Source organism: Danaus plexippus, chromosome 4 (genome assembly GCF_018135715.1).
Source record: "Danaus plexippus chromosome 4, MEX_DaPlex, whole genome shotgun sequence".
NCBI lineage: Eukaryota > Metazoa > Arthropoda > Insecta > Lepidoptera > Nymphalidae > Danaus > Danaus plexippus.
Window position 1 is genome coordinate 1,942,327 of NC_083538.1, and position 20,002 is coordinate 1,962,328.

Consider the following 20,002-nt stretch of genomic DNA (forward strand, 5'->3'; position numbering starts at 1 on the left):
ATATAAAAATATTGATAAGGATAATAGACAGATATATTATTTGTCAAACAAATATATGGCTACAGGAAGTCTATTACTGGAAAGTGGAATTTCGAGCTGTCATATGTCAATTGACAATTTTGTTTTAGTCAACAATAAAATTATTAAAAGTTTTAGGTTTTAAAACGTGATAAAAATTGTTTTAAATACAGATACCTCCTGCATGGTATTAATATACTTGAAATTTAAACAAAAGGCAATTTCGTCTGCCGTTTTCCAGATAAACGTAAATAAAAATGATCGAAGAGGCCAACAAGACTGTTTGGTGTGGAAATTTATCGGAACAAGTGACCGAAGAACTTCTTTATGAGTTATTTGTTCAAGTAAGGACGACTGAAAACATAACTGATTTATCCATTGAATATTTTTTTGTACCATTTACCTTTCTTTCAGGCAGGTCCAGTAGAGAAGGTTATAATACCAAAAGACAAAGATGGTAGACAAAAGAATTTCGCTTTTATAACATACTGCCATGAAGTATCCGTGCCATATGCCATTAACCTATTCCGTGGCACAGCACTGTTTCATAGAACTCTGCTTCTACAGAATAGAGGTCGAATGGCGTTATTGCCACCACCAATTAGATGCTATGGCCCTGAAGCCAGTCTCGACTTTAATGCTCAATCGAGTGTAACACAACAGTTCACTGATATGACTGATAAGCTTAAGGAGGAAAATCCCCAACCGGTCCACTTACCCACACAGAGACAAGACATGAGTGACAAACTTGTAGTTGCTAGTTTGCAGGGTAATTGGTCTAACCGACACCATCCATATAGGTCTAAAGAGAAATTTCATAATCGCGACGACTACAGACCTAGAGACGGCCATGACAATTATAACAGAGTTAAAACAAGCCATTGGAGAGAAAGACGGGCCCATAGGACGAGGAGGCGCGATTAACTATTAGGATCTAACATCTAATTTAATATAGCAATTATCTGTATTCCTAGTTAAAACACTTTGATAGACTTTTATTGCAATATATGAAAATATTTTTAATATTTGCATATATATACTTTCTATTTTAAACCTACTTTTCCAAATAACATAATATGTTCACATCAAAAATTAGGGAAATCCCAAAACAGTATATTGAAAAGAGTTTTATTTACTTAAATTGTAAACATTGTTTTTTATAAAAATCTTTTATGGCATATAATTTAATACTACACCTAGTTCATTAGCTAATCCCCGGAATGTGTCCTGTAATATAAAATAAAAAAACAAACATATAATTTTTATATTATCTGTATCATAGCATTCAGAATTTAGATTATGAATGTACATTATTGTGTATTGAATTTTACAAGTGTACTTACTATTTTATTTTTATACTTGTACATAACGTAGCTAAGTATTTCATAGATCAATTCTAGGGACACCAGATATAGTACTACTGATACTATCTTCTCATCTGTATCCAATATGTCTGATTTAAGGATTTTGAATATGAGATATGTGCAGAACGGCCCTCTTAGAGACACAAACATCAACAAATATATCATCTCAATTATGTAAAATGGCATCGTTTGACCATAACCTTCATTACGCAGAAGCCTGTAATGTTTTTAGAACAAATAATAAACTGATAATAAATCTATTTTATATATTACATATATTTAGTTATTAATCAAGTTACCATAAAACCTGTGAGTATAAACCATGACCTTATAAAAAAAAAACACCTTGAAATTCTCGTTGCTAAGTAAAGTTTTTTTAGAACAATAGTGTATTAATCAGTTAATTCTATACACACATTTTTAAAAACCGAATGACTTTTTGCTTTAGATAAAACTAATATCATATAATGACGTAGTATTAAAAGAACGACGTTTGTAAAATATATTTAGCAACAAACCATCGCGTTTGCAAAAGTGGATTGGTGACCTCCATCAGCGCCAGCGTGCAGGCGAACGTACATCCCGTATAGTCCTTGGTCATGTAAATATTGACCCCTATCAAAGCAGTCAAATGATGGCAGAGTATGACGTAGCTATTCGACCAGTATATAAGGCACCACACCAAGTCAAATGCGAAGTAACCCCACGACCAAAGCATTAGGGCGTAATGAGCTACCGTTATTTTTGCTGAAAGACATTATTTTCACTGTTGTTTTCAATAATAGGTATATATATGATTTTTAAAAGAAAATCCTATTCAACGAGTTTCATACTTAAAAATATATGTATCTAAATGAAAATGGAAAAAGCTAAACATATTTTATTTAAAACCAGGCTCTTAATATTGGGTGTTAATGATTTTCATTTAATAATATAAATATATAACATAACTTACACGTGAGAGAATGTTTCGTAATAGTTGTCAAACCACATTGCCACAGTCCAGCCACAGTTGCTACACTGCCATGAAGTAGGGTAATCACCCTGGAGGACCATTCCGGATTTTTCTCTGGCGCGTTATGAGCACAGCATAGATACGACCAACCCCAAAAGATAAATGAGCAGAGTTTGAGCAACGAAGTCGTCGATAGCTCATGTTGGAGCCCCATATAGCTAAATTAGGAGTTAAATATTGATAAAAACAAAGATCATGGCTTTCATTTTAATTAAATACATATTTGGGATCCATTTAGCATGATGTTAGTTTTATTTGTTCATCGACTGTTATATTTTCTATTTGATTACAAAATTTAATGTCAATCAACTTTTATAAATGGCTGACAAAAAAGGTCTTAAATAAAAGGTGAATTATAGAAATTAAATAATTTTTAAGATATATTGGCTCATCGTTTTAACTCTAACAATAATTTTAAGTACCCTAAGTATGATATCATTAGTTTCATTCTATGGGACATAAAAATATAAAACAACGAATTATCTACATACATTTATTGAATGACAACGAACAAATGTAGACAAACTTGATTTATAAAAATCTCTCACTATGGAGGATAACAAATATTATTTATCCAAATAATTTCTTACTATTCACATATAAAACATCAATGTATTTACGTACACGTAATTAGTAGTGCAGTTTTATATAATATACTTATAACATTTTATAAATTAATACCATTTTTGAATTATTATATACGAAAGAAATGGTCATATAATCTGTAATTACTTGATTATCTTTTGTTATAAAAATATCCTGTCATCAGGTTATAATTAACTAGTATTTTATACATTTAGCGATAAATGATCCAGCATCCATTTGTCTCATTTGCTAATAATAAGACAGGTAATAAAAAATACATGGTTAATATTTATTGTTTATAATGAAAACTTCGAAATCTTTTTCAGATATAAAAAGTGTAAAAAAAAAGAATGTACTTATTATACCTCACAAACATATATATATTTTAAGTAAAAATATTTTGCTTCAGTTCAGTCAGTTTTTAATAAAAAGTTATTACCTATTCAATTTATGTAATCTGTATATAAATACTACATTGTATACATATTACTTTTAGACAAGAAGATTTCCTTAAAATATTTTTATGGAAATATTCCTTAGGGCATTCGCGTTCAACGTAAATTTTACATCCACAAGCTTAATCTCACAATATACAACAAAACAAAAATAAAGTAAATTTAAATATAGCAAAATTTAGATAAGTTACCGGCAACGCAATTTATCTACATATTTTTCTATCGCTCGATATCGGCTGAGTGGCATAGCGTCCTTTAGCATTTGCCGGAAACGCACATCTTCTGAAAGTGCGAGACAGAGGTGCTTTGCATGTAACCGGGCTTCAGGACTTGCATCTCCTAGCAATTCTCCAGCAGCACGCAAAATTACAACACGAGGTTCTATGGGTAGATCTAGTATACGAGAGGAGCCTTGTTGTCTAACTAGTTTTGTGAGTGCTTGTGCAGCTGCAGCGCGTACTGGTCCGGCTCTGTGAGAAGCCCCTCTTCTAACGAGCGCTACGCCAGCACGAGCACAATTGCCACCACAAGCGACTCGTCCAAGCGCCGTGGTTGCGTCGGCTCTGAGAAACCGATTAACATCAGCACATCTTTCCAATAAAGCACTGGTGGCTTCTTCCAACTCTGGATCTAGACATCTTCCTCGATTCTCAAATAAAGCACCCATTGTTGAACAAGCGGCTCTAGCCACTCTGGATCTTAATGATCGAACGTGAGCAGCGACACTGCGAGTCGCTGCCCTCCAGCTAGCGGCTGGAGCTCTGGCGATTTCGTCTTTTGCCAGTCTTTCGGTTTCAATAAGACTTGACACTATCGTTTCCCAGTCCTCATGCCGCGCTGGTATCATGCATTCTGCTAAGGAGGTACGAACGTCACGGTCGGGTGGCTTTTCTATTACTAGACTTGGTGGTTCCGGTGTGGCATTCTGAGATCTCATCGAAGCTGAGGAAATATTTGATGTAACGCTGTTTTTGGATGGAGTTGTTGCTCCTGGTGATGATTTTGCACTTGCTGATTTAGTTTCTGGACTCCGCTCAGTATCATGATGAGAATTTTCTTGAGTTTCTTTTATTATGGATTTAACAGACGATGTTTCCGCAGCTGTCTCTGAAGATGCAATAGACTTTTCAGAAATATCTTCAATCTGTATCGAGGGTGTCCGAGATCGCTGTACATTCTCTTCTTCATTTTTATCATTACCAGTTTCAGTTGTAAATAGTTTTTCGGTTTCTTTTTCATTTTCATTTTCAGTTTCTTCTTTTTCTTGCTTCTCTTCGTTATTGCCCGAATCTCTGTAATTGGAAATAACGTTTAATAGATTATCGAATGTGAATGTTAAAGAGTTTGGGGTTAAGTACCTAGTGTGGCAAGGCAAATCTGCAACGAGATCTGGCGTTTTTACCGGTGCGGGTTGGACAGCGCCGGCGCGTTCGCAACACCATAGCCACTGCATGCCACCGAGGCGGACGTCTAACTGCCGACCCAACGCCTCACACTAAACGACCTTTGTATCTAACGCAATCTACTTCTACTTGTGTTGATGAACCCAACCCCCTATATTATGTTAATACCCTCCTACCTACACACCGACTGAATAAGTAAGTAGTGAAAGTACAAAAAAAAAATTGTTTTTCATTTTATTATCGCGACTTTATTTCACTGTTTGAAATATGGTATTTTAAAAGCTATACATATTAAGTAACAAATTTGTATCGGCTGTAAACGATGTGGATCGTCTAAAGTATGTAATTTCGTTTGAATGTGGGTTACAATGTACACGCTATATATGTATCGGTAACAGTCACTTAACCCCGCTTTAGTTGGTGCCATCGAACTTTAGTCCCTTAAATGTGTAATTGAAACACGTCCATATATCAGGGCAGTTTGTTTCATAGAAATAACAACTAGTTATCGACCCATTGACCTAAAATATAAACACAAGTGGCGTCAGATCCTGTGATGTATTGTGTACAAGAGCTATTCACGTTGCTACGATACGCCGGTTTAAAACAACTTATTATAATTTGGCGTTCTGATTAATATGGCTAATGTATGGAATGGTTCAAAGAAATTAGTTGTTTGTGAAATTGAAAAGGGTGACGAAATCCCGGAACTTGCAAGGCGAGGTCGTTCGACGAAAATGATTCACGTTTAGAAGCTAAAATCAATATCTCATTGGGAATAAAGGCAGATTAATGTGGACGACATTTAAAAACTTGTCAGAGACGCTACAACGTGTGTCACAAGGTGTTTAATAATATATAAAAACAATCTAAAAGACATCATATATACAGTTCACTTTGTGAGTTAATACAAATTAAAACTAAAGATGTTTTGCTATACATTTTACATATATATTATATTATACTCCGTCCGGTGATATTTTTAAAAAGGCATTTTAACTTTGAAGTTTCCATCCGTTCTCTAGTGGTATTTTCGAAGACGATTGCAAATTTTCCGCTAGTTTGACTATGAAAGTAAATAAAAAGCTCCATGATATCTATACATACAAATCAGTAACTTTCGTCTGATTACTGAGCGAATTAAAGATAAATATATTCAACATGCAATAACTATAATATATAAGCAGAAATATGATATACTCTATTTTAAATTAAATAAGAATCATTATTCCATAAACATTAACAAAATAATATCAATTGCATCTTATTCAAGTGTATATTTCTGTAAATGCATCTCAGGTGCGAGGCTCCTATTTTGGACTCGTTGTTTTATTCACTGCTGCTGTGATAATCAATGTAAATTAGTTGTGTGAATTGGAAATTTAAGTTTATTTGTATAATTAAAAATAGACTTAATTAAATGCACTGATGCTTTAATTCGTAATTATAAACTTGTTTGCTAAATAATTGGCGGCAATTTGCAATTTCCATTGTTTGCTTACGAGGATAGTACAAAGTAAAACATGTTTTCAACCCCTGCGTGATGTTTACTAAGCCTACCTACCCTTAGTTTGTACATTAACACACTACAAACTAAGAGTTAATAGTTTTTTCTTTCAGATTAAAGCATAATATCTATTGAGGATAAAACATACCCTAAGCTACGATCAAACTAACAGGCTAAATAGTTTTGCCAATTTAAATTTATTTAAGATAAAAAAAAAAAATAACGTTTGCTTGGTTACTTCAATCCGCTTCCTATTTATAGAGTAATATCTTAATCTTATAGTGTTATACAAATAATATAATAATTAGAGCCTAGTAATTAATTGTCTAAGAGCCCGAACGATTATTTATGCAAATAATTATCAATGCTAATGTTTTGTTCGACGTCGTCTTTCATATTCTAAACAGTGGTTATAAAATGATGTTTAATTTATATCCTTGAGTAAACATTTGTCCAGACGTTTCTTTGCTTATATTTGATTGTTTTGTAATAGATTTAAGATATTTCATCACTTTTTTTGTATTACGAAATACTTATGAAATACTAGGGTTTTTTTAAAGATTTAAGTAAGGATTTTATAAAACCTGTGCAAGCAATGGAAATGTTAACAAAGTATATACATGAACCTAACGATAAAACCGCTATTGTAGTTGGCTTCTTTCGTTTGCATATATATATGTATTATTAATTCAAACTAATATTATAAAAACTATGGCAATATTATTTTCCTATAGTTTAAAATTTTTATTGTTAATGTAAAAAATATCTAAAATATGTGTGAAATGATATTCATATAAAAATATATTTGTTCTTCCGTTTTTCTTTATGGAACTTTTTTCTATGGATCTTTCGTCTTTCTTGGTTATTAAATCGATTGTCAAAATATTATAATGCTCTATTTATATATTAATTTCATAAAAAAAAACTAATAGTGATGTGATTATTTTGTGATAGAGTCTAAAAACTTAACTTACCGATGAACCGCAACAAAGGGTTCCAGTACAATATCTCTTGCTGGTGGCGAGATACCTAGGAAAAATATAAAAAAAATAAAAATATTGCATACTGATGTTAATAGTAAAGTAAGGCGGTGTTAAATCCGAATGTTGTTGAGACGTTATTTAATTTGTTATATTCTTTCTAACAAATAGTAAATGAAACTAATATTTTCGAATTACTACGCCTTATTTTATTATTTTAAAACTACTTACAACCGACGCGAATTGTCGATTACTTTGCAGTAGTAATCCGAAAATATTAGTTTCAGTAAAATGAATACTCGCGAAAGTCTTTGAACTCATTATAACAAGAAGTAACATTAATACCACGTCAGTATTGATGAATCTGTCATTTTAAAATATATAAGTATATAATAATTCGACAAATCTAGATTTAATGAAAAATTTTAGGTAGAAAAACTGCACTTTAATGATATTATATTTATATAATATGAGAGGCTACCAGGTAAGGGAGCTGAGTCAGGCAAAGGGCGAAGCCTCCGAGGACGGGGCGGAGGTGCCGCGGGGGGAGTCGAACGCGCCCTCCGACGTGTCGGCACAGGTAGATGTGATGTTCTAAATATATTTTAAAATTATTATATATCTTTAAATGTTTTGTCAGTTTGTGTTTGACGTTAACTTCAGAATATATTAAACAGCAGTAAGAGTTTTCGTTATCAAACTAAGGATAGGAAGTTTTTTACTTTATTCATAAACTTTCACGCTAAATAGTATCAACGTTATGTAAGGATAAACTGGGAATATCTGTGTTAATTAACCCGTGAAAACTTGTGAAAAAGGTATAGTGATGTACTGTTTTTACATAAAGCTTACTTATGTACATGTTATACCACAATAAGACCTTCAAAATAGTTAGTCACTAACGATATTAATTATTTAAAAAACTAAAAAAACTATTCAAAAAATTATTATTGTGCTTGTAATGTTAGATTAAAATAATATTTGGAAACCATTTAAAGCTTAGCTAGAGATAGTTTTAAATATATCAAAGCATATTAATAGTCATACATTAGATCAAGGCAATTTTATATATAAAAGATATTTGCTATAACAATTTCATTACAATTTTATATCTTGAAATCAAAGTAATCATCCCTTAATATGTTTTGTGATTTCTTATAAAATCTTAGCCAGTCAAAAGGACTTTTCTTGTTTGTGTAATTCTATATTCCTTCATAAACACTAACCTCGCTTCGTGGTTCGTCCTGACGTTATCCGCGGGTTTATTTAACCGCTCCCGAAGCTGAAAAAATCGATATTTTTCAAAATTTTCATAGTTTTTTTCTTATCTATATAATAAGTTGTAAGTATGTTGGTTTGTTATTATGTACATATTTAACATCTACAGTATTGTTCATGTAAACAAATGAAAGAATTAATTTTATATCGAACTGTTATTTATAGGATAGAACTAAAAAGGATTAAACTTTCACATAATATTACTATTCGTTTGGATATTAATCATAAAAATTTTATCGATTGTAATTAAAAGAATTATAGGTATAAATATATATATATACAACCTTATTACAAAAGGCATCACGTTCGGATGCTGTTAGTTTTCTTCTAACAGCTGCCAGAACTGCCGCCGGCCCGGCCGCTCGTGACAGACACAACGCCGCACGTATCTGACTCTCTTCTGTATTGTTAATGTTTGATTCCTGTTACAAATATCAAATTTATAAGGCATTTTTCCATTATTTTATATATACATAAAAATTATACTGGTTCATAAGGAAGCTTAATGTGTATATAGGGTGTTTGTTTGTTGATACAGAATTGACAAAATTAGAATCTTTTAAATTTGATTATTATAAGAAACAACATTAAAATATTGTTATCACCTCAAAAATGTCAGGTTCAAATATCAGTTCCACCAAATGATGAAGGGCTATACGTTGTAACAGCGCATGTGGGAGAGCCGCTGGTGGGGTTTCTTTTGAGAGTCTGGATATTAGTGAGGGTAGTATCATTCTTATACAGTCGGAACTAGCTGAGCGTACTACCGCGCATATAGCGCCCTCTGCTGGAGCACGGGATGCTGGCACCTTAGTAATATTGAAATTATAGATAAGACTAGCTGCCTCGTCACCTCAGACAGATGAAATAGTCATTGTTTTATTGTTTACGTTAATAAAAATAAAAATATATTCTAAAAGCCAACGAGGTTACCTAACACTACACAAGCTGCCTGTAATGCCTGTAAAATTTCTACCAAATCTGTCTAGCAGTTTCAGAGATTAGCCGTAACAAACAGGAAAACAAATAGACAAATATGGAAAAAATTAAGTACATGTAGCTTATATGATAAGCCTTAAACATTAGTGAATTGCGTTTATCTGACAAATACAAGCAGCAATTTTAATTACATTTACCTGTACCTATTTATTCACGAGTTAAGTTTTGAGTGTTAAATATATGGGACAGAAACTAAACAGCTGACAATTTTAAACTTACGAATGTTACAGAGTAAGAATAAAGAATAAAAAAAAATGCAAGTAGGTTTGTATTCTTAATATAAAAAGATTAAAAAACATATGTATTTTTGTTCGTTTTAGTAACACGTCTAGAGCCCTGCATGGTACATTATTTTTATGTACTAATCAAATTATCATACGCTATATCCATATAAGTGGTGTATTACACGTTCAATTCTAGTTGCGCTATCATCTTCCGGTTATATAATTAGTTATTTATTACATAAATAGTTGATAAATTTTATACCATACCTCGTCAGTTAGCGCCCACATGTGTTGTACCAATGACATAGCCGCTGGCTCTACTCTTTTCACATTTTCTTCATTCAACAACGTGCTGTGGAGTTGATCTGTAGCTTTCACAGCAGCTATCCAGTTTTCCTGTTAAATTTAAAACTTACGCATTATTGCTGAATAGAATGAAATTGATGATAGTTGAATTAAAAACTATGATACAAAGTTTTCAGTTTTCTATGTAGAAAACTTAAAACTTTCCGTATGCCGTATGACGTTTTACTGATGTGGTGTTAAGGACTAAGGGTGCAGTAAAGAACTTCATCATCGTGAAAAACAATCGATAGAATATCTAATACTTCATTAACTTTATATATAATATTTTTGTAAGAGAATCACGAAAGCAAAAACATATTACATGAACATATCAACTTTTTTGAAGTTGTTTATTAAAAATGGTAATGCAAACACAAGATTGATAATAAATATATACGAAACATACAATGAGTGTGTAGGTGTATGCACTGAGCCTTAATATAAGTATATATGTGAAAGTTTAACACAAAAACAATAGAAAATTCATTAAACAGTCTGTTTCAATTATAGAAAATTAGGTCAATGTTGTTTTTTGTCTGTTATCAGAAAATCTTGGGCTATCGTACGGATTTTATTTTTGTGTAAAACGGTTTTGGTCCTAACAGTGGAATAGAGGTCATGGTTTGGATTGCTTTACATATTCATCAGACCCAAGGTAAAATATAATTAAGGGAGAAATGCTAATGTTAACCGAAGTAGGTTATTAGATTAAACCTTTTAGTGGCATTTCATAGTTATTCCTTTGGTATATTTATGAAATTACAAAATAACATGTTGTTGTAACTTATATTTTATTTCGCTTGCCATATAAGAATTTAATAAGGGCAGTCAATGACCAGGCACTTTTATATAAATCAATGAAAACTAACATTACTTATATTGAAATTAGAATCAGATGTTTTAGTACAGAAATTTATTAAATATGTATGTGAAACGATTTTAATTTTACCGTATTATGTAACTGATCGATGGTATGTCGAGGGAGTATGTTCAGATCCTCCCAGTCGTAGTGTCTTCTTAGCAACGATAGCGGCCGCGGCGATAACAACTCAAAGTCTGGAGCAGTTGCTAGCAGATTCATGACAAACCTGGTATATATATAGATATTATATGAGCAAAATATAAACGTCCGTAAGCTATCCAAACCCAATGAATTTGTTTAGACATTAAACTTGAAATATGGTTGAATTATCGTAAAAAATTGCATACATAGGTATTTATAATTCGTTAGTAGTATTTAATATGATTTACAGTTCAGATAGTTTTCTATGGAGTATTTACTTTAAGTAGAACGCATGTTACAAGCATGCTTATTGATCCCAGCCGTAGTCTAAGGAATTCCCCAGACTCGACGTTTTTTTTGATTTTAATAAAAAGTACCAGTGGGTAACAATAAAATGATAATAAGATTTAATAAAAAAAAAACAATACGTGAATGATGAGATTTCAAACACATTTTGTCCATATCATAAAATTTTGTATATTTAAAAAATATTCACATACCCATCGCGAGTAAAACTCACACGAGCGTGATTTCTACGCGGAGACGGAGTTGGACTTCTCTGTAAGTTGTGAATAACTTCTATTTCTCTGTGCGTCTCAACTGGACTTTGCAATTTCTCTGGAGATCTAACTTCCGTCAAGGTTAATGCGAAACCTGATTTTTCTTTTACTTTACCATCCAAACCATTTTTGTTGCTAAAATAGTCATACAATTCACTGAGGGATTTAGATTTCTCCTTAACTCTATTGTTTTGTGTGTTTTTCTTTTGTGATTTATTAGATATAACCGGTAGTGGGATACCACTTCTCTTGGAATTCATGCGATCTTTTCGTTCTTGTATATCACTCGTTTTATTATTTATAGCCGCCTCTGGCTTTTGCTTTTCTATGTTTGGTTTACTTGATGCATTTCCTGTTATATTGTGATTGATGTCTTCTTCGCTGTTAATTAAGTTGTCACTGTCTGGAGTCCTGATTTTGATACTCTCACCACCAAAACGCACTTTTTTTATAACAACATCAGAATCTTCTTCCGAGTCTTCGTCACTGTACCTTAACATTACGCGATCAGAACTGTCAGAGTCATCTTCACTGGCTGTATTTTTATCGAGCCCTGTATCATTTTGTTCTAAGACTGTCATTGTGATAGCCGTATCCGAATTAAATTTGATTTCCGTTTCTATTATCACTTTAGCATAATTGTTTTTTTGGAAGGGTATTCTATAGGAATCATCTGATGCTGAGTCTGTTGAAAGATATATGGGACTCGTATGGGGATTGTTGAAAATCCTATTTAAGTGAACAAAAGGCTGGTTGCTTTTTCTTGTGGGATAATAAACATCTTCTGAATCTTCATCATAATTAGCACATAAATAATTAAACCTCTCTTGGATTCTTGAGTCTAATTGCGAAAATAGTGCCAGATGCTGTCGTTGGTCACATATCCTTCGTAATTTCATCAATGATCTGAGAGCAGCATCCTTATGTAAACTATCAAAAAGTTTTTCCCCTACTATTTGTAATATTGGAAATAGGTCTAAATTTGGTTGTCTTCTATACAGTATGCTTATAACAGACGGTATTGATAATATCAAACCGGTAACAATATTCATTTTGGTATCAAAATCAGTCGAATACGGTCTTATGTTATTGTAGGAAAACTTATCTATTATCGCTCGAGCGGCGCATTCTGGGTCCTCGCAATGCGAACAGAAAACTTTGAGCGCATCCAACGCTGCTTTCCTTACATTAGGAGAGGGATGACCCAAGTTATCAATGACTTGGTCGAACGGGAATGATAACGCGTTTCCAGATAAAGGTAATAAATCGGCGAGGACTCGAAGCGCGTGCAATCGAACCTCCCACTCGGGATGAGACAGGCGGTCTTTAATAGCTATATACAGGAGTTGTACGTCTAGATCTGGGGGTAACGCTCGGGCTCTTAACACTCGGTCCCATAGAGGAGCGAGTGGAGGCGGCGGCTGTTCCGGTAGTTGCATGGTGTACTGCCGCGCCGCCGACTCACAACTGGGTTAATGATCGCTCAGACACGCCACCCCTGACCAATCGATGAATACACACATAGCGTTGTATCTGACCGCGCTTATTATAAAAACTTAAGAAGGATATGTTACAACAATTACATTTAATTGATAAATATATTAAATTTATAAGAATTATGATTTGTTTATATTATTTAACTCATACAAGTGGTTATGTAAAGACAAATGTTGCTAATCTTTAACGTCAGATAAGTGTCGACAAAGATATTATATTGACACTATGATGCGTTTGTAACTATTTTTGTTTTATTATTTTATTACCCACCCATATTTAGTGATAAAACTTTATATTATAAAATAATACTGTTGTAACATTGTTATAACAATTTTAATATTTTAATTAAATGAATATCTAAATGTAGCCTTAAAAATATATTTGTTAAAGAGACAAAATAAAGATTCTTTTTTTATTTAACTATAATTTAAGCATCAAATCAGATAATACTTCAAATATTCAAATATTTTTTATTCCTGAATTTTATTATTTTTTTCGAATTTATGTTAGGGTTGTGGTTAATAAAATATAATGTTGTAATTTTATCTCCCAATTGTTTTATTATTATTTTATCCTTGTGTTTTTTTCACAACAATATTATAACGACACATGTCTTAATATAAACTTGCAATGTTTTAACATTATTTACAAAAAGGATCAACTGTCGTGTGACAGTTACAAACTTAATCTTACTTCCAAAAATAAAATAGGGAAGTTTATATTATTGCTATTGTCTAAAATTGTTCCATTCAAAACCGTGTATTCATAGATTCGGAGTTCTCTTTACTATTTTCATTCTGTTTTTTTCTTTCGCTCAAAGACTTATCATAAATCTGTTCTATGGTGTCTATGAGAGGAGCGCCCTTTGTCTCCGGAGTGAAAATGAGGAGTACACTTGATATAACTGCCGAACTGGCGAACAGTATTGACGACAACAGCGGAGTCTGAAACAAATTAATTATTGATTATTTGTCTTTCATGTATGTTTACGTCCTCAAGCATTTTAATGCTTTCACTAGCTGTGGGCGTTTATTAAATACGACCTACTTTAAGATGTAACTTGTCTAATTTTCGTTTTTATATAAAACAAGTCTGAAAATTTTAATTTTAAATATCCTGCAAGTAAATCCGGAAATACGTCTAATTCTATTTAAACTACAAAACGGTGTCAGACGTATTATTATAGTAACTTTATGAAAGTTTTAAAGAACATTTTTTACTTTTGTATTCAAACAAATTACACACATTACTCACACGCACTATATGTATATATATGTATTATGTTGAAGCGTAACAGTTACATGAGTTCATTTCTTTGTATTTGCGGAATTCTTGAAATTTTTCTCTCCAAAATTTTCTATAATTTTTTAGTTGTCAGAAGTTTAAAAACATCTGAATCACCTTATTACTCCTAATTCCAGTCGTAGCTACATTTTAAAACATTCTTAATATCATAATCTACGTTTTCTTACCAGGAGTGGGGTGAGCGGCGCTAACATATTTCCGAGACAGGCTGCCAGGGTACATAAACCAATCAACGATCCCCTTACACTCGTGGGGAACAGCTCCATGGAATAGGTTAAGGTGCCAGTATAGCAAGCTGCTGTTACTAATTTTCCAACAAGGAATAGGCAGATTTTCAGCCATGCGTGCTCTGAAAAAGAAATTAGTAGTTGAAGAGAGGACTCTTTGGATTGAATATTTATCATATTATTCCTACAGGCTTACCATTTGATACGTATCCAGAAGCAACACATGATATTCCACATAAAAGAAAGCCGACCATTAACGGTAACTTTCTGCCAATTTTATTCATTAAAAACAAAGATATCAATTCTCCTGGAAATGACATGACGGCTGCTAATAGGAAGTTTGTGTATTTATCGCCTGGCAACACTACAGAATTAATGAGTAGTCCATAATAAACGAAACTAACAGTAAACCTGCAGAAGGATGAGACTAACACCCACAACAATAACTTTTTACACTGATATATTTGTTTTAAGCCTTGTTTTTTTGTTGAGTCCCCATAACTGTATAGAGCTTTAAGTTTTTCGTTGTCAATATTATTTAATTCGTCCTCATCAACGTTGAGTTTGTTCATCCTCACCATATTTTTCAATATTTCTCTGGCTTCGTCAATTCTGTCTTTAATAATGAGCCATCTAGGGCTTTCATGTATCGAAATAAAGTAAAAGAAGAATAATAGAGAGGGCGTACAGATTATCTGGATGAGTGATTTCCAATATGGTACTGCCATTCCAATCAATGCGAATATAGCTTCTCCCATGTATACGGCATACGCAAATACTACTCCAGCCAGTAATCGCTGATCACTACCAGCTATTTCAAGCACTGAAAATGATAAAGATTTTTTGTAAACTTTGCGACAGTTAAATTATTAAATATAAGACATCATAAAAAATAATTTGCAAAATAAATAGAAATGTCTCATCTTCGATGTAAAAGGTAGGAATAAAAGATGAAGCACTCACTCAAGACACCCCCGCTCGTGTAAACTCCTCCACAAATAAGTGCTTCTATGAACTCTATGCTAACATATGTATTGTAATTCGGAGCTAGGGTTTTGAAATTCCCTATAATGCATCCAATAGCACAAATAACAGTTGTAAATTTACGGCCATAACTGAAAAGAATATTAAAAAAAACATTGTTCTTATTTTAATCTAAACTCTTATTTTGAACTCTATATTTAACTCTATGTTTGTGAAATGTGACGTGTTTATTTTGATCTGTTACTTAAATATTGTGAATATAAAAGTGCTGATATGATAAGAATCGATCGTTTTGTATCAGTTAATAAGAGTGAACATCTTGTTGCTTCGTCCTTGATTGGTTTCCATTAAGATTCACTTACACTCGTTCATACATTTGTTTTGATTACGCTATCAGAGTAATCAAAACAAATAGAAGGCTTGAGAAACGAGGTTGATTGCCCTTAAGCCATATATTATAACAAAATTAAAAAGTTTTAATGGTTTTTAATAATGGAAATTGTCTAGTTTCAAGAGCTATGTCTGCAATAGTTTATACGGAAGTTTTTAAAAAAGTGACGCTGTTTTGCAAAAACCCAATTATCATCTAGAATAAACATTAGCAATGCTGTTAAATAGATATATTAATATAATAATATATTAATATATTAAAAAGGAATATTCTATCAATATACTCTGTTTCAAGGTTTCCTTTAAAAATTCGGGCTTGCCATGTTCGAATGGAAAAAATGAAACTTGCTTACATGTCTGCTAACCATCCGGCAGCCATTTCTGCTAAAGCCATACCGATGTTGTGAATGGTGCCAACCATGGTCCTCTTCCACGGTTGGCATGCTAAATCATACTAAAATGATATTATGCTTATCAGAAAATCATTATAATTTAAAAAATATATTAAAAAGAATCATTTATACTTCAATCGCAAGACGAGTGTAATTTCAAACGGTTTGAATAATCGTTAGATTATTTTAAAAAATTAGTAAATATAAATCACCTCTGATATAATAGTGTCATGATTCTCGTATATCCAGTCCGTACATTTTTCTCTGGATCCAGCAAAACTGTCGTTGGTACATAATACATCGTCCAAAGTCTGATTGAGGACAGGTTTGGAGCACTCATCCACACTCGCTGGCCACCACGTAACATTGTATGTAGAATTTAATGAATCACATTCTGGTACGCGACATCTTTAATGTAGATAATAATGTTTATTAATGATATTAAATACTTTTTGTATGGAAGCGGTTTATTTACTTGTAATAACAATGTTATACAGTGGGTTTAAATGTATGTTTAAAAGTTGTTTGTGAATGAACACGCTTTAAGCGAATGACTAAAAATGTTGTCGTCAATATATATATATATATATGTATATATATTGTTTTTCTCCCAGAGAACCAAATATTAGTTGGTTTTGGAGTTTTTAAATTAAGGTAGAAGTTTAATATTTTCTAAGATCGGTATGTTAAATATGAAATATTTAAACTTAGGAGCAAAGATAAAGTGAGTTTCAAACTTTATTGCTTTTTTTAATGCAAACTCCTCTCAGTTAATAATAAATCAATTTGCATTATGTCCTTCCTTCACCATTAGTACATATTATATGCATTCCATTTGAATATATCGGTGCAAACAATATATATTTGTTCATATACTCCTATATACATAATACCATTTAGATTCAAAAAGTAGTCGATTCTAAAAGAACTTTAATTTTTTTTTATTTAAAATCACATTACATATATTTTTTAAACTCACCTATAATTCACTTCACCTGCCACAAATATATAATTTACATTAATCATAGCCACAACAAGAGCCGGTAAACTGGCATAGAAATACTGTAACATTTGGTATTTACCAAATTTTTCTAATATATCTGCAACATTTGTTACTTCTGTGTTATCCTTCATTGTTATTTAATTAAGTTTTATTCACTATGAAATGTCAGCCACAGCACGATCCTTCTTATTTTTTTTATAATCCACACACGCCGCGACGGCAAAATAGCGGACTAATGGAGAAGCAGAAACGCTGTGGGCCCGTACTAAATGACAACTATTATAAAGGAGGGGCCAAGTTTGAAAAGCGTTATCTAATAACATTTGTTTGTATGTATATTATGTCGTAGGAGAGTAGTTAAATAAGCTATTTAAATATAATTTTGGCGAATTAGAATCTTAGGTTCATAAGGGATTAAAAGAGAATGATACAGTAAGCTGCAAACATTTCCAACAATATATATATATATATATATATATATGGTAACGATCCTACTGGTTCTTTTTTAAGTAAGTTTTTTTTTTTATTAAATTCTTTAAAAAATATAATTGCATCCTTTAGAATGTGCACATGTTTTGATTTAATGTAATAAAATACACGTGCTGGTGTATTATATATGTAGGTATTCATTCGCTATGGTAACGAGAGATCTGTGATCAAATTTAATTCTGTATGTGTATTGTAATATGCTTAGAAAGCTTTAATTAAAGTATGACAGAACATCTACTGGACTTGAAGCGGCTTTAAATTTTTAACTACCTCTTTGGGTTTTGTAAAGCTATTTTCACATTCTGAGCTCAAAATTTTATGAGGTCATAATACGTATATCGTGAATGTTTTCTTTCTTTAATACTAATTTCATAGAAAAATGATTTAAGAAATAATTATTAACATAATCCAGGAACGAATACGGATTTATTATGAAGTTTTATATTTACTAAACAGCATAATGCTGCAACCAAATGTGGAAGTAAAAAGAAGGGCCCCCTTAAAAGAAACAAGAAAACGTATAAGAAGAAAGAAAAGTCTCAAAGAATTTAACGTCTCCTTTGGATATTCTAACGTTGTAACAAAAGAACGGCAGAAAGGCGTCGACTGTTTGACATATAAATTATTTAGAAGCTGTGTTAACAAGTATTTTAATAGATCCAGTTCTGAGATCCCCACAGAAGATATTGACAATAAAAAGCATACACATTGAAATATGACATTTGAATATAAGAATTAATAAATATTTGCAGTACGATATATTTTTATATTAAAACAATTTATTTTTAATTGATTGCTGTTGCAAACTAAGCAATCGCTATTGTTATGAACCGAGTCATGCTTACGATGTGTTTTATATTGCGTCATATACCTACTTTTTGGAAGTAACTTTAAATAAATAACAACGTATAGAAAGGAAGAAAATCTTAGAATATAACAAAGTGGTATATCTGTTAGTTAACCTTGAAAGTATTTTTATTAATTATTTGGAATTGACTTCAATTGACTTGAATTCGGCGTGTTGGTATTTTATTGATGAAAGGAACGCAAAGCCGTGGATAACAAAAACGAAAACATGACCCATTTAATCTAAAAGAATATGAGAAGTGTTTGAAGGTTTTAAAGTCTGTAGAGCCAAGCACAGACAGTAAACCACTCTATTGATACCTTACTTGCAGAGTTATGTAAAATATAAACCGTAAGAAAGATCTCGATATAACTTTAAATTAAATTAAATTAAACTTCATACCAGAGGAATGGCAAAATCTGATTTGGACTTCTAGAGACGATGCGCTTAATTAAAAACAGAAAGTCAAAGTTTGAAAGAATAGTTTATTAGATACTAAATTTTATTTTGTAAGTAGCTTAAAAAATGTGAATAATATTATACATTTGTACACCGACTTGTTATTCGAAAAGTTTTACATATGTCAAATAATTTTCGAAATTACTTCAAAAATTATATAGGTTCGTCTTCATTTATTTTCATATTATATTTCAGAAAAAAGAAACATTGTGTGGAGCAAATATTTTTAATACATAAATATTGAAAAAAAAACTTTTTTCTTCTTTTGATTATCTCATTTGTTTAAATTAACAACAGGAGCCACGGCCTGTTGGTTTAATATACGCAGAATACTATTATTGTAGTTTCGTACATACGTATTAGACTAATCGATTATGTGCATTAATAATTATTATAATTTATTTTCCTGTTTATATAACGCACATATGTTACTGTAATGTAATTATAGCTAATTTAAATATATGATACCACAGCCATAAAGTGTGCGCGTGTACATATAAAAAAATATCAAATCTAAAACAAGACATTTAACAGTAAGTGTATGTATAGCGGAAGGCGGAAGTGGTATTACATTACCACAGAATACATATACAAGGTGTTCTGGGGTATCTCTTCGTCTTATTTGAATGTTATTTTTTTTTACATTGATTACGTTATCAATACCGGTTATAAG

At 31.8% G+C, this 20,002-nt stretch overlaps 4 protein-coding genes across 4 annotated transcripts; 1 reads left to right on the forward strand and 3 right to left on the reverse strand.

Moving 5' to 3' along the window:
* The first annotated feature begins 93 nt into the window (after positions 1-93).
* LOC116768506 (RNA-binding protein 7) lies at positions 94-1,656 on the forward strand. Its single transcript, XM_032659246.2, has 2 exons — positions 94-362; positions 433-1,656. The coding sequence occupies exons 1-2, from the start codon at positions 276-278 to the stop codon at positions 940-942; spliced, it is 597 nt and encodes a 198-aa protein (XP_032515137.2). The 5' UTR covers positions 94-275; the 3' UTR covers positions 943-1,656.
* LOC116768798 (TLC domain-containing protein 5-like) lies at positions 1,091-2,703 on the reverse strand. Its single transcript, XM_032659636.2, has 4 exons — positions 2,338-2,703; positions 1,901-2,129; positions 1,362-1,599; positions 1,091-1,245 (listed from the first exon to the last, which is right to left on the reverse strand). Exons 1-4 carry the CDS (start codon positions 2,549-2,551, stop codon positions 1,189-1,191), a joined length of 738 nt encoding a protein of 245 aa, XP_032515527.1. The 5' UTR covers positions 2,552-2,703; the 3' UTR covers positions 1,091-1,188.
* A 173-nt stretch (positions 2,704-2,876) lies between these two features.
* Positions 2,877-13,291, reverse strand: LOC116768741 (uncharacterized). The gene is made up of 9 exons (XM_032659546.2): positions 11,677-13,291; positions 11,123-11,261; positions 10,096-10,224; positions 9,211-9,414; positions 8,890-9,027; positions 8,554-8,609; positions 7,809-7,921; positions 7,322-7,376; positions 2,877-4,729 (listed from the first exon to the last, which is right to left on the reverse strand). The coding sequence occupies exons 1-9, from the start codon at positions 13,173-13,175 to the stop codon at positions 3,625-3,627; spliced, it is 3,438 nt and encodes a 1,145-aa protein (XP_032515437.2). The 5' UTR covers positions 13,176-13,291; the 3' UTR covers positions 2,877-3,624.
* Positions 13,292-13,767: 476 nt separating this feature from the next.
* LOC116768505 (solute carrier family 22 member 3-like) lies at positions 13,768-17,798 on the reverse strand. The gene is made up of 7 exons (XM_061526335.1): positions 17,511-17,798; positions 16,744-16,939; positions 16,493-16,593; positions 15,729-15,880; positions 14,962-15,588; positions 14,706-14,887; positions 13,768-14,177 (listed from the first exon to the last, which is right to left on the reverse strand). The coding sequence occupies exons 1-7, from the start codon at positions 17,663-17,665 to the stop codon at positions 13,983-13,985; spliced, it is 1,608 nt and encodes a 535-aa protein (XP_061382319.1). The 5' UTR covers positions 17,666-17,798; the 3' UTR covers positions 13,768-13,982.
* Between the last annotated feature and the right edge of the window lie 2,204 nt (positions 17,799-20,002).

What these genes read in the sequence shown, in the direction of transcription:
- LOC116768505 (XM_061526335.1), bottom strand. Translation starts at nt 17,665, where the DNA reads ATGAAGGATAACACAGAAGTAACAAATGTTGCAGATATATTAGAAAAA. An exon ending in GCAGGTGAAGTGAATTATAG is followed by an intron (nt 16,940 to 17,510) that starts GTGAGTTTAAAA and finishes TCTACATTAAAG; the next exon opens with ATGTCGCGTACCAGAATGTG. An exon ending in GCCGGATGGTTAGCAGACAT is followed by an intron (nt 15,881 to 16,492) that starts GTAAGCAAGTTT and finishes TATTCTTTTCAG; the next exon opens with TTATGGCCGTAAATTTACAA.
- LOC116768798 (XM_032659636.2), bottom strand. Translation starts at nt 2,551, where the DNA reads ATGGGGCTCCAACATGAGCTATCGACGACTTCGTTGCTCAAACTCTGC. An exon ending in TACGAAACATTCTCTCACGT is followed by an intron (nt 2,130 to 2,337) that starts GTAAGTTATGTT and finishes AATGTCTTTCAG; the next exon opens with CAAAAATAACGGTAGCTCAT. An exon ending in ACAAGTATAAAAATAAAATA is followed by an intron (nt 1,246 to 1,361) that starts GTAAGTACACTT and finishes TTTATATTACAG; the next exon opens with GACACATTCCGGGGATTAGC.
- LOC116768506 (XM_032659246.2), top strand. Translation starts at nt 276, where the DNA reads ATGATCGAAGAGGCCAACAAGACTGTTTGGTGTGGAAATTTATCGGAA. An exon ending in TTTATGAGTTATTTGTTCAA is followed by an intron (nt 363 to 432) that starts GTAAGGACGACT and finishes CCTTTCTTTCAG; the next exon opens with GCAGGTCCAGTAGAGAAGGT.
- LOC116768741 (XM_032659546.2), bottom strand. Translation starts at nt 13,175, where the DNA reads ATGCAACTACCGGAACAGCCGCCGCCTCCACTCGCTCCTCTATGGGAC. An exon ending in GTGAGTTTTACTCGCGATGG is followed by an intron (nt 11,262 to 11,676) that starts GTATGTGAATAT and finishes TATATATACCAG; the next exon opens with GTTTGTCATGAATCTGCTAG. An exon ending in CCCTTTGTTGCGGTTCATCG is followed by an intron (nt 4,730 to 7,321) that starts GTAAGTTAAGTT and finishes TTCCAATTACAG; the next exon opens with AGATTCGGGCAATAACGAAG.